Below are 18,757 nucleotides of genomic sequence, written 5' to 3'. Positions count from 1 at the left end.
AGGATATGGAGATGTCTTCCTTTATCTTCTTTTCAGATCTACTCCATCATGTGTGATTCCAGCATAAAGGAGGACATACACATCAGATGGCCAAACACTTGTTCCCTCCCAAGCACGCATGACGTGGCCAAGGGAATATGAGGTCTGTATATGGGGAGATTAATAAGCCGTCACCAGATACCTCTATCATCAGCTTACCTCCAGGGAGAACAATGGAATCAGGGGTTAAAATCCAACATGCCTGATCCTTCTCTCCACAGAGGACATCATCTGGGAAAGTCAGGATACCCCATGCACATCAGTGTATGAAGGCCTTTAGTATCTATTCATACTATGTGGTCACATTGACATTTTTTAAGTTTTCTTAAATCTCCAAGGACATACTGATCAGGAAATTAGATTGCAAGCTCCAATGGGGTCAGTGATGATAATGTCAGTACAGCGCTGCAGAATATTAACTGCTTTATAAATAATAATAAAATTGCGGCAAAATTATAACGTTTTCCACAAATTAAGGAAAATTGCAGCTAAAACCAATATGACTGCAAATGAAGCACACGCTTATTATTTTACTGAACAACAAATATCAAAGCGCTTCAGCTTCAGCGCTCAGCGCTTTCAGGAGAGGTGACGACGTCAAGCCATGATCAACAAAATCATGGCGACAAGCTTGTGTTATTTCTGCAGCAGGAGAACATTATAAACTCAAGCATCATAATATAAACGATACAACTAGAAATGGGGCAAGAAAGGTTAATGGTGCAGGACAAATAGGTACAAAAATGGGAATAACTGGCAAATCATCTGGCCTGGGCCAAAATCTCCTGGAAGATATCAGAATTTGGGAAGACAGAAAATGGGTCATAGAAAGGAAGGGAAGGTAGGAAAGAAGGTGTGAATAATAAATAATAATCTTTATTTTTATATAGCGCTAACATATTCCGCAGCGCTTTACAGTTTGCACACATTATCATCGTTGTCCCCATTGGGGCTCACAATCTAAATTTCCTATCAGTATGTCTTTGGAATGTGGGAGGAAACCGGAGTACCCGGAGGAAACCCACGCAAACACGGGGAGAAAATACAAACTCTTTGCAGATGTTGTCCAGGGTGGGGCTTGAACCCAGGACTCCAGTGCTGCAAGGCTGCAGTGCAATCAGGAAATGTGCGCGGATGTGGGTGGTCACACAAAGGGGGCATGGCTACAGCAAAAAAACATTCCCCAACCAAATGGAGACTCTAAACAGTTGCCAAATATGACAGATACCTTGATTAGGTATATAAAGATCTTGCGGCAACAGACATGGTGACTCCTAGTCTATGCCACCTTCCTCTTGACAAGTGTAAAGTATGGTTAGCTAGGTAATGGTGGGCCGAACTATTATTCACCAATAATTAAATTATGGAACAAATTTGCCATTACATTTATTGAGTCTAGGAACTACATAATATACCTCACTTCAGGGGAGAGATCACGGCACCTGAGCTGCACTTGCGGAAATGAAAATAAAATGAAGTGTTTCAGCGCCGGACTGGCGCCTTTTCAAGGTAAAAAACATGTGATTAAGGTAGAAAAGAAAAATACATTGAAAAAGGCGCCAGTCTGGCACCAAAGCGTGTTGGTTAATAAAAACTTTTATTTTATACCATCAAGGATTCTTCTTTTTCGGAAGCGCAGCACAAGTACCGTGATATTTCCACTAAAGTAAATTGCTATCTGGAAGAATTTTTTCTCCAGCCAAGGGGCTGTATCCGTGGATCCCAAGGCCCTTATTATTATTATTTATATAGCACCATTAATTCCATGGTGCTGTACATGAGAAAGGGGTTACATCAAAATACAAATATCACTTACAGTAAGCAAACTAACAATGACAGACTGATACAGAGGGGAGAGGACCCTGCCCTTGCGGGCTTACATTCTACAGGATTATGGGGAAGGAGACAGTAGGTCAGGGGTTGCAGTAGCTCCAATGGTGTTTGGGTGGCCGTGTGATCATTACAGGTTGTAGGCCTTCTTGAAGTTTCTTGGGTTTTCAGGTTTCTTTTGAAGGATCCAAATGTGGTGGATAATCGGACGTGTTGGGGCACAGAATTCCAGAGGATGAGGGATATTCGGGAGATGTCTTGGTGGAGATTGGGTCAAGAGTAAATAAGTGTGGAGGAGAGAAGGAGGTTTTGGGAGGACCGAAGATTACATGAGGTAAGATATTGAGAGATTAGTTTGGAAATATACGGAGGAGAAAGGTTATGGATGGCTTTGTAGGTCAGTGTTAGTAATTTAAACTGGATATGCTGGGAAATTGGGAGCTAGTGAAGGGAATTGCAAAGAGGGGAAGCAGGAGTGTAGCAAGGAGAGAGTTTAATTAGTCGGGCAACAGAGTTAAGGACGGACTGGAGGGGTGCGAGAGTGTTAGAAGGTAGGCCACAGAGGAGGATGTTGCAGTAGTTGAGGCGGTAGATGATTAGGGCATGCATGTGGGTTGAGGAAAGGATGGATTCTGGAAATATTTTTGAGCTGGTGGCGACAGGAGGTGGCTAGAGCATTGATGTGCGGTTTGAAGAACAGGGCAGAGTCAAGCATTACTCCGAGGCAGCGGATTTCGGGGACAGGGGAAAGTGTGATTTCATTTATTTTGATAGCTAGATCAGGGAAGATATGTGAGATGGAGGAAAGATAATTCGTTCAGATTTGTCCACGTTGAGCTTGAGAAAGCGAGAGGAGAAGGAGGATAAGGCTGATAGACACTATGGGATTCTGGAGAGCAGAGAGGTGACATCTTTGCCAGAGGTAGATCTGAGTGTCGTCAGCATATAGATGGTACTGGAAGCCATAGGACTTTATGAGTTGTCCCAGGCCAAGTGTATAGATTGAGAAGAGTAAGAGTCCCAGGACAGAGCCTTGAGGGACGAGATGAAGAGGTAGTATGGGAGTAGGAAACACTAAATGTGCAGTTGGTAAGGTATGAGGAGATCCAAGATAGGGCAAGGTATTTGACCCCAAAGGAAGAGAAGATCTGTAGTAGGAGGCAGTGGTCAATTGTGTCGAAGGCAGAGGACAGATCTAGGAGGAGGAGTATAGAGAATTGTCTGTTAGGTTTGGCTGTAAGTAGGTCGTTAGTAATTTTGGTCAAGGCAGTCTCAGTGGAATGGTGGGGACAGAAGTCAGATTGTAGGTTGTTGAAGGGATAGTTAGATGCAGAGGGAGAGGAAAGTTCTGTGTCGACGTGCTGCTCAAGGAGTTTGGAAGCAAATGGGAGCAAAGGTATGGGGCGATAGCTAGACATAGCGTTTGGGTCAAGGGATGGCTTTTTGAGGATAGATGTGATTGTGGCATCTTTGAATGCAGTGGGGAAGGTACCAGAAGTTAGTGATAGGTTGAAGAGATGGGTTAGGGATGGGATTAGTTTGGTCGTCAGGTAGGTGAGGAGGTGGGATGGGATGGGGTCAAGCGCACAGGTGGTGAGGTGTGATTTGGAGAGAAGATGAGCAAGCTCCCCTTCAGTGATTTTGGAGAGGGAAGTTAAGGGGTTAGGGCATTGTTCTGGTATACAAAAGGGTTGTGGTGGTTTGTTATCAAAGACTTGCCTTGTTTGGTCTATCTTATTTTTGAAGTGTGTGGCAAAGTCCTCGGCAGAGATTAGGGAACTCGGAGGAGGCAGTGGTGGGCGGAGGAGGGAGTAAAAAGTGTTGAACAACTGTTTAAGGTTCTGGGATAAAGTAGATAAGAGAGATGCAAAATAGGCCTGTTTAGCAGAGGTGAGAGCTGATTTGAATGTGAGTGTTGCTTGTTTGAGTGCAGTGAAATCATCTTGCGAATGCGTTTTTTTCCAACGCCTTTCTGCAATTCTGGATACTTGCTGAAGCTTTTTAGTGATGTTATTGTGCCAGGGTTGTCTATTGATTTGTCACACTCTGCTATGCATGACAGGGGCAACCGAGTCGATGGCTGATGCAAGAGTGGCATTGTAGAAACTAGTGGCAGTGTCTGCGTCATGAAGTGAGGATATGGGTGCCAGTGGTAGGATAGTCAGAGAGCGTGTGGGTGTCAAGGTGTGCAAGGTTTCTGCGGGGGTGTGCATGTTGCTGGACCTGGGTGACAGGTGAGGAAGACAGGAAGACAGGGATGAGAAAGTGAGTAGATGATGGTCAGATGGAGGGAGAGGGGAGGTTGTGAAGTTAGATAGGGAGCAGAGACGGGTGAAGACCAGGTCTAATGGATGTCCGTCTGCATGGGTGGCTGAGGAGGACCACTGAGTAAGTCCAAAAGATGTAGTAAGGGACAGGAGTTTGGAGGCTGCTGACTGGTGGGTGTTAATGGGGATGTTGAAGTTACCCATGATGATGGTGGGAATGTCAACAGACCGAAAGTGAAGGAGCCAGGTGGTGAATTGGTCAATAAAGGCATTGGTCAGGCCCGGCCCCGGAGGTCGATATATTATGGCCATTTGGAGGATCTAGAGGGAGTAGATGCGGACAGAGTGGACTTCAAAAGAGGGGAGGATAAGGCAGGGTAGAGGTGGTATTGGGTTAAAAGTACAGTTGGAAGAAAGGAGAAGGCCCACTCCTCCACCATGTCTGTTGCCAGGGCAAGGAGTATGGGTGAAGTGGAGGCCACCGTAACAAAGTGCAGCAGGGGAGGCTGTGTCGGAGGGTGTCAGCCGTGTTTGATGCCCAGAAAGGAAAAATTACGAGAGGTAAAGAGGTCGTGAATCACGTGGAGTTTATTATTAGTGTGGTGTCCCTCACAACCATCCCAGGTGAGCACCACCATCACTCTCACCCTCTCTCACTTCTCTTGCAGTATTGCCAGATTGTGCGCTTCCGTCCTAACCAGACTCTAGCATATAATATGTCTCAACGTACATACTGTAGCTAAGGATATTTATATATCAATGAGATCAATTAATTAAAAAAACAACAAAATAAATCTTGTAGCATCTAACCATAACGACTTTTATCTGACCCCGCAGCTGAGGGTTTGGATTTTGTGCAGTCATTTTCAAAAGTTGCCCTTTAAACCAATGTAGATCACTGGGATAATGACAGAGATATTTGAGCTGTCACTGCTGGGTATGTAGGCTGTGACTATGAGGAGGGGTTTCTATTATTCTATTAGACTTGTACAATCCGGCAGCTTAGAGCAATTATTCAGTCTCACCAGGAGAATACGAGTGCTGTGTAATGTACTGACTGTATGTGATGATGGATCTCACCGACAGTCGCCGTACTGCATTTCTTCATTATTTTTTACACTTCACTAGCATTCATGCATTTATTCAGTTGTTTTGGTCAACGTTGATCACCAACTCAGAGGCACAATAATGCATGATGTATTTTCTACACATAGTACCTGCCCACAGTTGAAGTAACAATATTGCACCTCATCGTTCGGCGTCAGCGATCTGAAGTGTATGGGGGAAGCATGACATATTGATCACCTTTCTTTACGGCGGGTTTTCAATTTCAGTTAGGTGAGGTCCGATACCTGCACCTCCAGCAATCAGCTTTAGCGGTGGCTGGATGTGTACGCTGCACAGAGCCGTAATAGCACAGCTCCCGCCAATGTGGTAGTGGCTGTACCCTGGTACTGCAGCTCAGCTCCCACGAAAGTGAATGGTCCAAGAATGGCAATTACATAATGTTTGGAGTTGTGCTGTTTAAACTCTGTATAATGTATATATAAGTCCTAAAAATAGGCCATTAATATCAAAGCACTGAAAATCTCTTTTAAACCAGAGATAATCATTTACGTGTTATGTCTGTATATTTTCCCTTTTGGCATTAATGTGGCGCTGACATATTTCTGAAAGCAGAATGATATAAAGAATATGATACGATGTATACAAATGAGAGATATTTTCGTATTCCAATATTCCAGTTTCTCACCTGACCATAACTGGCTGCATAATGGATAAGGCTTGGGTGATCCTTCGAGCAACTTAGCTCAGCAATGGCTTCTGTTTCACTAACCATCCATCGAACACACTCCAGTTGACCCGTCTGAACAAAGAAAAATGAAATGCTCTGAAACATTTTAAAATATTACTTTTCATTCTAAATGCCATTATGTACAGGACAGCTTGACTAAATACACTTCAGCAACACTGATTTTTATATGTCTTATTTCTACTAGAATTTTTGCCAGAACTCACATATCATAAAACATTACCTACTGTTAAGGAATTGCAACCGTAAGGGCTTGCACCCAGACTGAAGAGTGCATCTGTTTCACTAGTTTAGTCTGTCCATATCAAAAGGGGAAATGAATAAAATACACTTCTGTTGTCCTAGCAAAAGGTTAGGTAAAGATAGCTTATAAGAGATGAATGCATTTTTTCACTTACATGAAACATTTAAATTAGAATGTGGTAATGTTTTTTTCTTTAAGGAGTAAAACCTTCTTGTGCAAAAATGGCATTTCCTGTAGATATAAATGTACGAGATAGGATACCCCACTTGGCTTGAAGGTGCGTGACCCAAGGGTTCAAAGAATGCCAGTCTATGAGGTTTTCCTTGAAAGGGTTGTCCAACTTTAGGATACAAGTCTGCAGTCATTCTATTCTCTGTTGCCGATGATTTGCCTACTTCCGGCCACATTCCAACTAGACTTGTCTGGCCTTGCTGAATACACTTGCATTGAGCGAGTCTGCAACCGTCTAGTCAGCACATGACCTCATGTACGCAAATCACATACTTGCGGTCACGTGCCAGCCGTTCCTGATGCCATCACCAGAGAATCCTCACAGCACACAAAACATGCACTGTGAAAGTTCACAAGCTTGGAGGCACGTAGAAAAGTAGAGTGACTGCAGACTTGTATCCTAAAACTAAGACTACTAGAAAACTTTGATCTGATGCTGCAATTACGCTACCTAGTGTCCATCTTCTTGCTAATTTAACAAAGGTAACATTATATTAAGAAAAAGCACAAAAAGCAGGGGACAGAAGGACGGTAGTATGACTTCAGGATCAGACTACTATGCTTTGTTTGTAGTCTGTTACCATGGTGACACAAAGGTTTTCCTAAAACCTGTGGTTATTTTTAAAGAAGAGTAATTGCAAAGTTGCTTTATTTTTTAATAATAAAAAACGGATCTAAATGTGTTCACGCCATAATTCGTTATGCTGAAATCTAAGGGTCTTTCCTGTAAGATTTGATGCACTATAAACGCCACCAACCACCAAAATATTATCTCTTGGCTTTATTTCTTTCAAGAACAATGAAAAAAGCTTTTGCAAATGGTGGAAAATATTATTGTTAATGACACAGAAATTATCTCTTGTTATGTAGGATAACGAATCTCCTTGCATAAATGTAAAAAAAAAAGTCAGTGAATTTGGTTTCGCAAATAACACGCTTGCATCATTTTGTATTTATTATCATAAATAAAAAGATAACAACATACACAAGTTTCACTTTTTCACAATGTGGCACCCCATGATCACGATAGTCAGCACCCTCCTACATGGAGATGTTGATAGTCTATCTTTTTCAGTATTTTGACTTTTCCTGTAGGATTACATTACGTACTGTGGAAACAATCCTTCAGTCTCCTAAGCAATTGTTACATTCTGAATCCTAATTGTTCTTGACCAGTTGGGCATTTGGAATAATATGATAGATGGTCCCTAAGAGAATATCTGATGAAATCTAGCCTAGGTGTCCATCCCAGGTGAGCTGTCCGGAAAACAAAATATAGTCAAATGAGTAATTTGAGGTTTCTTTTTCCATACTGCTACCCCAGAGTGGATGACAAATTCCGGTAGTTTGGTAGTTAGTATCACATACACAGGGAAAGGGTAGCAACTTTGAACGTTATATTTTCTTTCAAGTGAACCGCACGGAGCACTGGTTTGGATAAGCTGGTTGAGCCTTGGTTTACTATGACCATAGGAGGTAATGATTCGGATATGTTGGGTCACAGCAGTTATTCCTGTTTTTGTACCATGCGGAAACTGCAGAGTGCTTAAAATACACATCATTAATAAAAATCGCCAGCTTTTAAATACTCAAGTGCTTCAATTATAAATACGCAAGTGAACCAATTTGTAGTACTAATATTTAATAATGTTCCATTAATCAGTCATCCACAGACGTATGGAAAAAACCCCATAAATAAAACGAGTAAATTCCCTTTTTAAAATAGGTTGATAGCTCCAAAAGAGTCTTTTCCCCAAAAAACAAATCCCAAGTAGTGCTGCATCTACAGCACTCACTAACCTCCGCATGTGTTTGCTCGCTTTAGCGCCTTTCTTTTTTGGAAATTGCACCCACAGTAGATCCTGAGAAAATTGGAACAATTTCAATAGGAAACACATAGGAAGCAGGGGGAATAAAAGGGGTAAAACAGAGACAGGTTTCTCTTGTGGGGAAATCAACGTATTATTCAAGAAGGGATAAACTACTTTAGCTTATACAGACATATTCTGTATAAAAAGGTTATATATACATGGCTTGGTGCCAGATTAATTAATTGTTCAGATTATTACGAAAATATGATTTTATGCATTGGAAGACAGGTATAGTTTTGTTATTATAAATTATTACTTAACAGTAATACTTTAAGCACTCTGGACTTTCCAGTCATAGTCTTGTGATACTTTTGGAAAAGCAGATTATTATGAGGGAACCTCCAGATAAAGTTTTCCTATTTGAGGAACCCCTCTAACGACCTTGCAAAATAATAAAGACATCACTGAATGAACTGTGGAATTTTTATTATAAGAAGGCCCGTATTTGGCATTTCTGCTGGCTTAGGCACTAAGTGGTAATGCCCCCTATTGGTAAGTCAGACAAAGGCCTTGTGCAGCCATCAGTGTTACATGTACAAATTCTATCCATATTTTTCATGGCTACAACAGGTAGCCATTATGGTCTGTGGGGCACTTCACATATCCGTGTTTTTCTCATGGCGATATGTACCCGTTTTTTTTTTACAGTACAACATTTGAAAAGTGCTAATACAAGTCTATTGGTTCAGAAAAAAACACATATCACATGGATAGTAACAGTATACAGTCTGTGTGCTGCCTGTGATTACATTGCAAAGTCTAGGAGAAACTTTATCATTTATTTATTCATCTGTGAAAACCACTGACGTTAAGTGATGGTAAAAACAGACACATGGACCACATACTGATGATTGGTGGTAAAAACGGGCACACGGATCATATACTGATGATTGATGGCAAAAATGGGCACACGGATCACATACTGATGATTGATAGTAAAAACAGACACACGGACCACATACTGATGACTGATGGTAAAAACAGACACATGGACCACATACTGATGACTGATGGTAAAAACAGACACATGGACCACATACTGATGATTGGTGGTAAAAACGGGCACACGGATCATATACTGATGATTGATGGCAAAAATGGGCACACGGATCACATACTGATGACTGATGGTAAAAACAGACACATGGACCACATACTGATGACTGATGGTAAAAACAGACACATGGACCACATACTGATGATTGGTGGCAAAAATGGGCACACGGATCACATACTGATGATTGATAGTAAAAACAGACACACGGACCACATACTGATGATTGATGGTAAAACCAGGTATGCGGCCCCATCAGCGCATATCACTGAAAGCTGTTTTGTGGAGGTTTAGATCTAAGCTCCAACAGAGCCACTGAACACTTACACTGAAGAGGCTGTCAAGCATCCGAAGAACGAGCAAAATGTTAGTCCATTCAATGAAATAAGTTCTAAGCTTGCTTAAGGAGGTTGTCCACTACTTTAGCATTGATGACCTACCCTTAGAATAGGTCATCAATGTCTGATCGATGGGGGGTGCAACACCTGGCACCCCCATTGATCAACTTTTCTTGATGTCAGTTGCGGCTGGATTTGCTCAGTTACGGCGCTACACAACTCCGTCTACTGCAGAGGCGTAGCTAGGGTTTTGTTTCAGGGGAGGCGAAGCTTCTGAGTGGGCCCCTAACCAGGTAACCTTGATTACAACTCGGTGATGCGCCCTAATAGTGGAGGAGAACCTCAGCAGATGACTGCGCTATTACTGAAGATAATCTCTATACAAAGACCAACATGGATATTACCACCATATGGTCAGTGGTAGATACCAGCCCTACAGAACATAGATTACAGTACAGTTACAGATAATGTCTTACCGCTGACATTCTTTATGATGGAATCGTTCACTTTTCCCATCTGGCCCAGAACGACATGACAGCTTCTCCAGCCAGGACTCGGCTGCAGAGAAAACAACAAAGACACATTTCACTTCTCACATTCCAGCCCCATCATCATCTATTCCCAACCTGCACAAAATCCTCATCCTGCTGATATCACAATACTGAGCCGCTGCTGCCATATGTGTCCCTATTACTGCCCCTGATACCCCAATACTGAGCAGCTGCTGCCGTATGTCCCTATTACTGCACCTGATACCCCAATACTGAGCCGCTGCTGCCGTATGTGTCCCTATTACTGCACCTGCTGTGTGGTTCTGTGTGCCCTCTAAATTTTAAAGCACCCCTCTATAATATAGTAATGCTGGGCGCAAGTGCTCCAGAAAACAGTGCCCATATTTTGTCCCCTAGAAAGTAATATTGCCATGTGTGCTCCTTTGACAGTCACAGTAACCTGAGTTCCCCTATAACAGTAAGTGCCCACTTTACATTTAATAATGTCCCGAGTCTGCCTCCTGTACAGCTCCCCTATACACAGTATGATGATCTCTAATACACAGTATACTAACCCTTTAGTAGCCTTCAAACTGTTTGATGGCTCCAACACTGTAATCCCCACACTGTATGATGCCCCTCTAGATAGCCTCTTTATAGTATAATGCACCAGATAGTCCTCAATATAGTATAATGTACCAGATCGATCGTCCTCAATATAGTATAATGCACTCCCCATAGGCAGACTCTATAGTATAAGGCAGCACCCCATAGGCAGACCCTTAAGTATAAGGTAGCACCCCGCAGGCAGACCCTGTAGTATAAAGCAACACCCCTATAGACAGACCCTGTAGTATAAGACAGTACCCCCATAGGCACATCCTGTAGTATAACACAGCACCCCCCCATAGGTAGACCCTGTAGTATAAGGTAGACCCCCCCATAGGCAGACCTTGTATTAGGCAGACCCCCCATGGTCAGACCCTGTAGTATTAGGCAGACCCTCCCATAGGCAAACCCTGTAGCATTAGGCAGACCCCCCATATGCAGACCCTGTAGTATTAGGCAGACCCCCATAGGCAGACCCTGTAGTATTAGGATGACCCCCATAGGCAGACCTTGTAGTATTAGGCATACCCCCATGGTCAGACCCTGTAGTATTAGGCAGACCCTCCCATAGGCAGACCCTGTAGCATTAGGTAGAGTCCCATATGCAGACCCTGTAGTATTAGGCAGACCACCATAGTCAGACCCTGTAGTATAAGGCAGACCCTGTAGTATTAGGCTGACCCCCCATAGGCAGACCTTGTAGTATTAGGAAGACCCCCCCATGGTCAGACCCTGTAGTATTAGGCAGACCCTCCCATAGTCAGACCCTGTAGCATTAGGCAGACCCCCATATGCAGACCCTGTAGTATAAGGCAGACCCTGTAGTATTAGGCAGACCCCCCATAGGCAGACCCTGTAGTATAAGGCAGACCCCCCACAGGCAGACCCCGTAGTATTAGGCAGACACCCCATAGGCAGACCCTGCAGTATTAGGCAGACCTCCCCCCATAGGCAGACCCTGTAGCATTAGGCAGATTCTGTAGTATTAGGCAGACCCTGTAGTATAAGGCAGACCCTATAGTATAAGGCAGACCCCCCATAGGCAGACCAGGTAGTATTAGGCAGACCCCCCATAGGCAGACCCTGTAGTATTAAGCAGACCCCCCCATAGGCAGATCCTGTATTATAAGGCAGCATCCCTTAAAAAAACAAATACTCACCTCTCTTCTTCCTGGTTCCTGTGCTGCTCTGAGCTCCCGCTTGCCTCCTGACAGCGGGCGCCAGGCAGTGATGTCATCGCGCCCTCTGTCAGCATCGCCGATGTCAGACGCTGACAGGGGGATGATGGAGGAAGGAGCATAGCGCTCCTTCCCTCATCATTGAGGTCAGCTGTATCGGCTAAATGCCGGTACAGCTGACCCTGCAATGACAGGCGGGAAGGTCCACTGCTGGCACCGGACCCCCCCCCCCCCGCCTGCTCAGGGGCCCCATAGCGGCCGGCGGCAGAGCAGGGAGATCAATTCTCCCTGCTCTGCCGCAGAAAGCAACTGTATCGGCGTGCTGCGCGCGACGATACAGTTACAGTAGCGTAGCTCCAGATGGGCCCCCTCTGAGCACTGGGCCCGGGGTGCCCGCACCCTCTTCCCCCCCAGTAGCTACGCTACTGATCTACTGTAAAGTGGCCAAGTACTACACAACTGCCCCTGCGCTGTGCAGCTCCGTAACTAAGCAGTTCTGGCCGCCAACACAGAGAACAGCTGATCGCACCCCCACTGATCAGACACTAACCACCTATCCTAAGGATAGGTAATCAATATTGAAGTAGTGGACAACCTCTTTAAATATCATTCTCGGCCGCAAATACTTCTGTATAAACGTGCTGCCGATAACAATCCCTTTTTTACAATATGTGCATAGAAGGAGCATATTAAAGGAGATGTCAAGATTTTTCCACGTCATACACGTGAACTGAGGGAGGCAACGCACGTCTAGTTGGAATGTGGCCGGAAGTATGCATATCTCATACTTGTGGTCACATGACCAACTTCTCTCACCACCGGTACTGAAGTCTGCAGTCACAGCCTATTAAATACAATGCAAAAATTAACGATCCATCAGCACAATGTTAAATTTCAGAGATGTTGCTAAAATTATTTACAAAGTTTTGGAACATTTTGTTTGAGAATTTGCACACTTGAAACAACGGAAACTTTCTGTAGAGTTATGTCTGCAATGTATTTTTCAGACAAGTCATACAATTAAGTTATGGCTTCCATTTTATGACACTAACATTTATTGGGAGAAGCTCTGTGGTTGCTGAAATATTGACGTCTCCCAGTTACATGACTGCATCCTATGACTAGTAATACAACTAATCAATTATTAATATTGGGCTTAGGTCAAAATTTGTATAATAAAAAAGCAGAATATGTTAGCTGCACGGGCTGTATGTAGTCTTAGATGTATGTTTTATGTATTCTTTCCAAATGATTATGCTTTATTTACGACTGGAAGGTGTCTTAGAGAATTCCCTCTTTACTCTTTTTCCAAATATATTTAATCTTTCTTGAACCAGACAGACTCCACATTGGAAACCATCCAAAATAAAAAAAAAGTTCATCGTGACTGAACCTTATGGCAAAAGCATTAGAAAACCTGTCAGTCTGCACACGCTTGGGGTTATGAATCAAGCCCGTAAAGTAGACGTTTCTCCACTAAAATGACTTCAGACACCATTTATAAACAACATATTTTGCTTCTGCACATTTTTAATAGTTTGACATGAGTTGAAATACGGGATATATGTAAAGTTCATGGAATAAAGCAACCGTGGCATGTAAATTCAGCATCGAGCTAAGGTCGGGTTCCTATTTGCATCTCCCTTTTTTTTTTGCTTTATCATGGAAATCTAAAATTGTTGGCAATGCCACATCCATCTCACACAATAACGTTTTCCATAGAACTTTGTGGTGTATCTACCCGCTCTTGTTCCTCCTGGAAAATTCCATGAATCAATTTATTCATCTATTAACAGGAGGAATAATACATCAACTGTACAATTAATGGGCCCCGATTCATCAAAACAATGTTGCCAGAATTCTAGCATAAATTGCTTTGAAAATTTGAAAAGAACTTGAACTAAAGCAAAACTTGAGCCTTTTGGCATCTTCATGACAGTTTCTCTGAAAATAGGTGGAGCTGGGGGCAGGACATAGGCCTGGTGGGGGATTGACACCACAGCTTGTCAAATTCAATATGAACTATGGCGTTCCCTACACCAGAAATGTTACTCCAGTCACCAACTGGAGTAAGATTTGTGGCGAGGCGCATGGCAGCACGCCTCACTTGTTGGAGACTCCGGATTCAAGAAGTGGTGCTTCTAACTCCACCTTGCACCCTTACCAAGACCGACAAGAACATTTCTGATATTGATGAATCAGGGACAAAGATTAAGCTTTTACTAACTAAAACCCTCTCTTTAGAGGTGGTACCACATCATTTTTAACAGATTTCTGCCTTGATTAATCTTAATTTTGCGCTTTCATTTTTTCCCTCTATCTTTCAGGAGCCGTAACTTTTTATTGCTTGATATAGCCACAGGTCGGCTTGATATTTTGCAGAACAAGTTGTAGTTTTTAATGGCAGCATTAACTTAACCAAAGAATGTACTAAAAACAGGAACAAATCGAAATTGGGTAAAATGGTGAAAAAAAAACTTCATTCTGTCATTGTTATTCTGGAGTTTCAATACTAACAGAAAATGTTATTTTGCAGGTCAGTATGATCGCAAATGTGTACAGTTATTTAAAAAAAAAAAAAGGAATAATTGAAAAAAAACTTGGCTTGAATTACCATAAATTGTAATTTTTTTTCACTTTTGGATGGATGGACCCATCAGTGTAAAGGATTATTTTTAGGGTGAAGTAAGGTATGGGCAGCAGCATATGGGTGGCTCAGTGGTTAGCACCGTTGCTTTGCAGCGCTGGGATCCTGGGTTCAAATCTTACCAAGGACAACATCTATAAGGAGCCTGTATGCTCTCCTCATGTTTGCATGGGTTTCCTCTGGTTTCCTCCCAAAGACATAATGATAAAGAATCTAGATTGTGAGGCTCAAAGGGTACAGTGATGATAATGAATGAACTTCAGAGAACAGAGAATGAACTTCAATCCAATATTGCAGCCAGCGGGTAAGGAAAGGGTGAATCAAACACCCAAAAACCCCGCCCCTATGGCTGAAAATTGTTGCCTCCAAATTCAGGTGACAGAGTCCATTTAAGTGGCTTGGTAGTGAGAGAAATCCCTTCAACAACAACCAGGGCTAGCTCCAATCGCTGCTGTTTTGTTTTGGGCAGGTCCTGCTCCTGAGCTCGCTCTGTGCATCTGCACCAACACACACTCAATACTGTGTGTTTCTTTACAAATAATTGCAAGGCAATTTAAATGGTTGGCAATGTTAGGTCATTGTCAATTGTAGCTTAAGCTCAGTGGTGTGTTTACTCTGTTCTCTGTATTCTGATCTTTTGTTGCCAGACCTTGCATTAGCTCTCTTTTTGTCTTATCACTTTGTCTTTGATGTATCTTTCTGGCTTATGACCCTGGACCTCTGGACCACTCTGCCTCATGGCTATTCCATGAATAGTGACTAGCGTCAAACAGGCATAAATTTTAGTAACCTTGTCGGGTCATGGGATGTCTACCCACTATCCCTAAGCCCCAATACTTTTTTGAAAAAATGAGAGTGATGGCAAATCGTAAAAAAAAAATTTGTGCTGGGATATTATTTATTGGGACTTATTAATATATATTATTAGCCTTTTAGTTCTCCTTATGCACAAGTTAGTGCACAAATATCGCGTTCTCTTAATGCCAATTGATAGAGGGTCATGTGACCAGACCTGTCCACCAACCTTCATAGGCTACTGTCACACTAGCGTCGTACGACGCACGTCGCAATGCGTCGTTTTGGAGAAAAAAACACATCCTGCAAAGTTGTCTGCAGGATGCGTTTTTTCCCCATAGACTAACATTAGCGACGCATTGCCACACGTCGCAAACATCGTGCGACGGTTGCGTCGTGTTGTGGCGAACCGTCGGAACAAAAAAACGTTGCTTGCAACTTTTTTTGTGCATCGTGTCTGCCATTTCCGACCGCGCATGCGTGGCCGTAACTCCGCCCCCTCCATCCCGCAACTCACAATAGGGCAGCGGATGCGTTGTAATAATGCATCCGCTGCTCCCGTTGTGCTGCGTTGTCACAGGATGCGTCAGTACGTTGGCACGACGCACTACGACGGGCCGACGCTAGTGTGAAAGTAGCCTTAAATTGAATGTAGGAAAGTCTTTCAATTGGATGACACTGTAGGATGAGTCTGATCACATGACCCTCTAGCAGAAGGAGGTACTAATTAGCAGGTAGCATTTTACAAAGATCAAAGGTGAACCTGTAGTACCTATATCTTACAGTACAATACTTGTTTTCAGACCTATGTGGCCTGAAGGTCTTTTAAAGGGAGAAACAAAATGTATATAATCAATACTTGACATAAAAGAACCTCATGGAGCATAAAGTATGTTGGCGCCAGCCCTGGAGGACAGGAGGAAACTTCATTCCAATTCTCTAGTGTTATAGAAAAACAAATCATATTTTTCAGTAAAAGGAACATTGCTAAGCTTATTCATACAAAAAGTAAAATTAGTGGAGATTAAATCTTTGAAGACCTAACTGCAAAATATTTTATGTAACTATTTTTGCTAGGGCTATAAATTCAGAATTGCTAATTGCAGTTTTTATTAACATCACACACTGTAGAAGAAATCTGCCACCAACGTAGTTTCATGACGTATTAGGAAACACAACTGTGTAATTAAAAACAGTACATAAATGTGGTGTAAAGAACTCAACACGAGAAGGCTACTAAATGCAATGCTTTCAATATGGTTTTCCTTTTACATAATAGCAAACACAAAGAAATGGTCAGTGTATTAAGATTACTATTTTTTTTTTATTTCTTTTTTTAAAAAGGTTGTCCAGTGAAAACAAGACATCAAACAAGTCGATCGCTGGGTATCCAACCGCTGGGACTAGGACAGATTGGCAGAATGGAGATGTTTTATCCTCCTTCGAATGAAGTGGCACTGTGCACGATCGACCATCGCTTCATTCATTCTTTATGGGGCTGCTGATCAATGCTCTTGGCTCTCTAAGGCTACTTTCACACTAGCGTCGTTCGACGCACGTCACAATGCGTCGTTTTGAAGAAGAAACGCATCCTGCAAAGTTGCCTGCAGGATGCGTTTTTTCTCCATAGACTTTCATTAGCGACGCATTGCGACGGATTGCCACACGTTGCATCCATCGTGCAACGGATGCGACGTGTTTTTGCAGTCGGTCGGGACAAAAAACGCTGCTTAAAACTTTTTTTGTCCGTCGGGTCCGCTTTTTCCGACAGCGCATGCGCGGCCGGAACTCCGTCCCCTCCTCCCCGGACTTTACAATGGGGCAGCGGATGCGTTGTAAAACTGCATCCGCTGCCCACATTGTGATTTTACTTCACAGCATGCGTCAGTACGTCGGCCCGATGCACTGCGACGGGCCCGTATCGATGCTAGTGTGAAAGTAGCCTTAAGCAGCCCCATAGATAATGAATGGAGTGGTAGTTGGAGGTGCGACCTTTTATTTTTTAATGGGGATAAAAACTCTTCGTTCTGCCAGGTCCCAGCAGTGGTACATCCACAAATCAGCAAGTTATCACTGATCCTGTGGATAGGATCTGCAATCTTGTTTTCACTTTACAACCTCTAAGTTAGAAATTTTCAACTTGTAATTGTAGTCAATTTACTAATTTGTGGGTGGCTATTAGTTATGAGCAAATATACTCGTTGCTCGGGTTTTCACGAGCACGCTCGGGTGGTCTCTGGGTATTTGTTAGTGTTTGGAGATTTAGTTTTCCTTGCCTCAGCTAGATGATTTGCGACTACTAGACTGCTTGATTACATGTGGGGAATCCCTAGCAATCAGGCAACCCCCACATGTACTTAGGCTGGCTAACAGATGTAAATCAAGCAGCTGAATAAACAAAAACTAAATCTCTGAACACTAACAAATACTCGGAGACCACCCGAGCGTGCTCGTGAAAACCTGAGCAACGAGTATATTTGCTCATCACTAATGGTAATCCATCAAGGTGTTCAAGCATGTTAATCACTGAAGTGTTATTCAAATCAGTCTAGAAAAAAATCTGTGCTGTGTTTATGGCAATGTGGATTACCTATTGCAGATGACTGGAAAGCGTCATAGAGGCATAGGAACACTTCCTTACAAATAATAGTTTATTTTATTTCAGTTCATGAGTGTCTGGCACTCCGCTAAACTAGCACTCTTATAATGAACTACATTGCACAGTGCATGATTTCTCGTTTATAACTAGAATAATGGATTTTCCAATTCTATAAAATTGATAGCCTATCCTTACATAAGGCCAAAAATATTAAATGGGTGAGGATCTGATTCGCGGCATCTCCACTGATCTGCTGTTTGCATGTGCAGTGGCGCTATTGTGAGTGCCATATCTTTTTAATTGTTCTTTATTGTTGACACCGCAGAAACCTGAACACCGTACATTTAGTAGAGGCTTTGCGGGGTAATGCACTTTTGTCTTATTGACTTAGTAAATGTACAAATGCATCAAATGGGTACTGTGATGACACATTTATTCTTAATCATTCAGAAGTATTATTTCACTAGGTTCAGGGGCATGAGCTATTGTTCATATGAGACTGAAAGTAGAATTGTCAATTGAATTGATTATTGTTCAATGGCTGCTGCAACTTTAGCATTGTTCTACTATCCTTGGGAAACAAAGACACAGGATAATTGAACAATTGTTGTTAATATTTTGATTACGCATTGTTGCTCTGCAAATATGAAGGACAAACTATGCATGTTATTTGATCACTGGAGCAATGAGAAATAACCTACTTCCACCTTCCCCCAATCCTGTGGAGAAATGCCTGAATGAGAGCTGTGAA

The 18,757-nt window shown here is 42.7% G+C and overlaps 1 protein-coding gene across 2 annotated transcripts in view; it reads right to left on the bottom strand.

Moving 5' to 3' along the window:
• SNCAIP (synuclein alpha interacting protein) overlaps positions 1–18,757 on the bottom strand; it is a 363,994-nt gene that overhangs the window by 39,701 nt on the left and 305,536 nt on the right. For both annotated transcript variants that reach the window (XM_069753553.1, XM_069753545.1), the window contains exon 7: positions 5,890–6,003. In XM_069753553.1, the coding sequence (XP_069609654.1) occupies positions 5,890–6,003 (114 nt within the window). The remainder of the gene's footprint in view (positions 1–5,889; positions 6,004–18,757) is intronic.

Source organism: Ranitomeya imitator, chromosome 1 (assembly GCF_032444005.1).
Source record: "Ranitomeya imitator isolate aRanImi1 chromosome 1, aRanImi1.pri, whole genome shotgun sequence".
Classification (NCBI taxonomy): Eukaryota; Metazoa; Chordata; class Amphibia; order Anura; family Dendrobatidae; genus Ranitomeya; species Ranitomeya imitator.
Note: the sequence above shows the minus strand (reverse complement) of the source record. Positions and strands in the feature narration are given on the sequence as shown.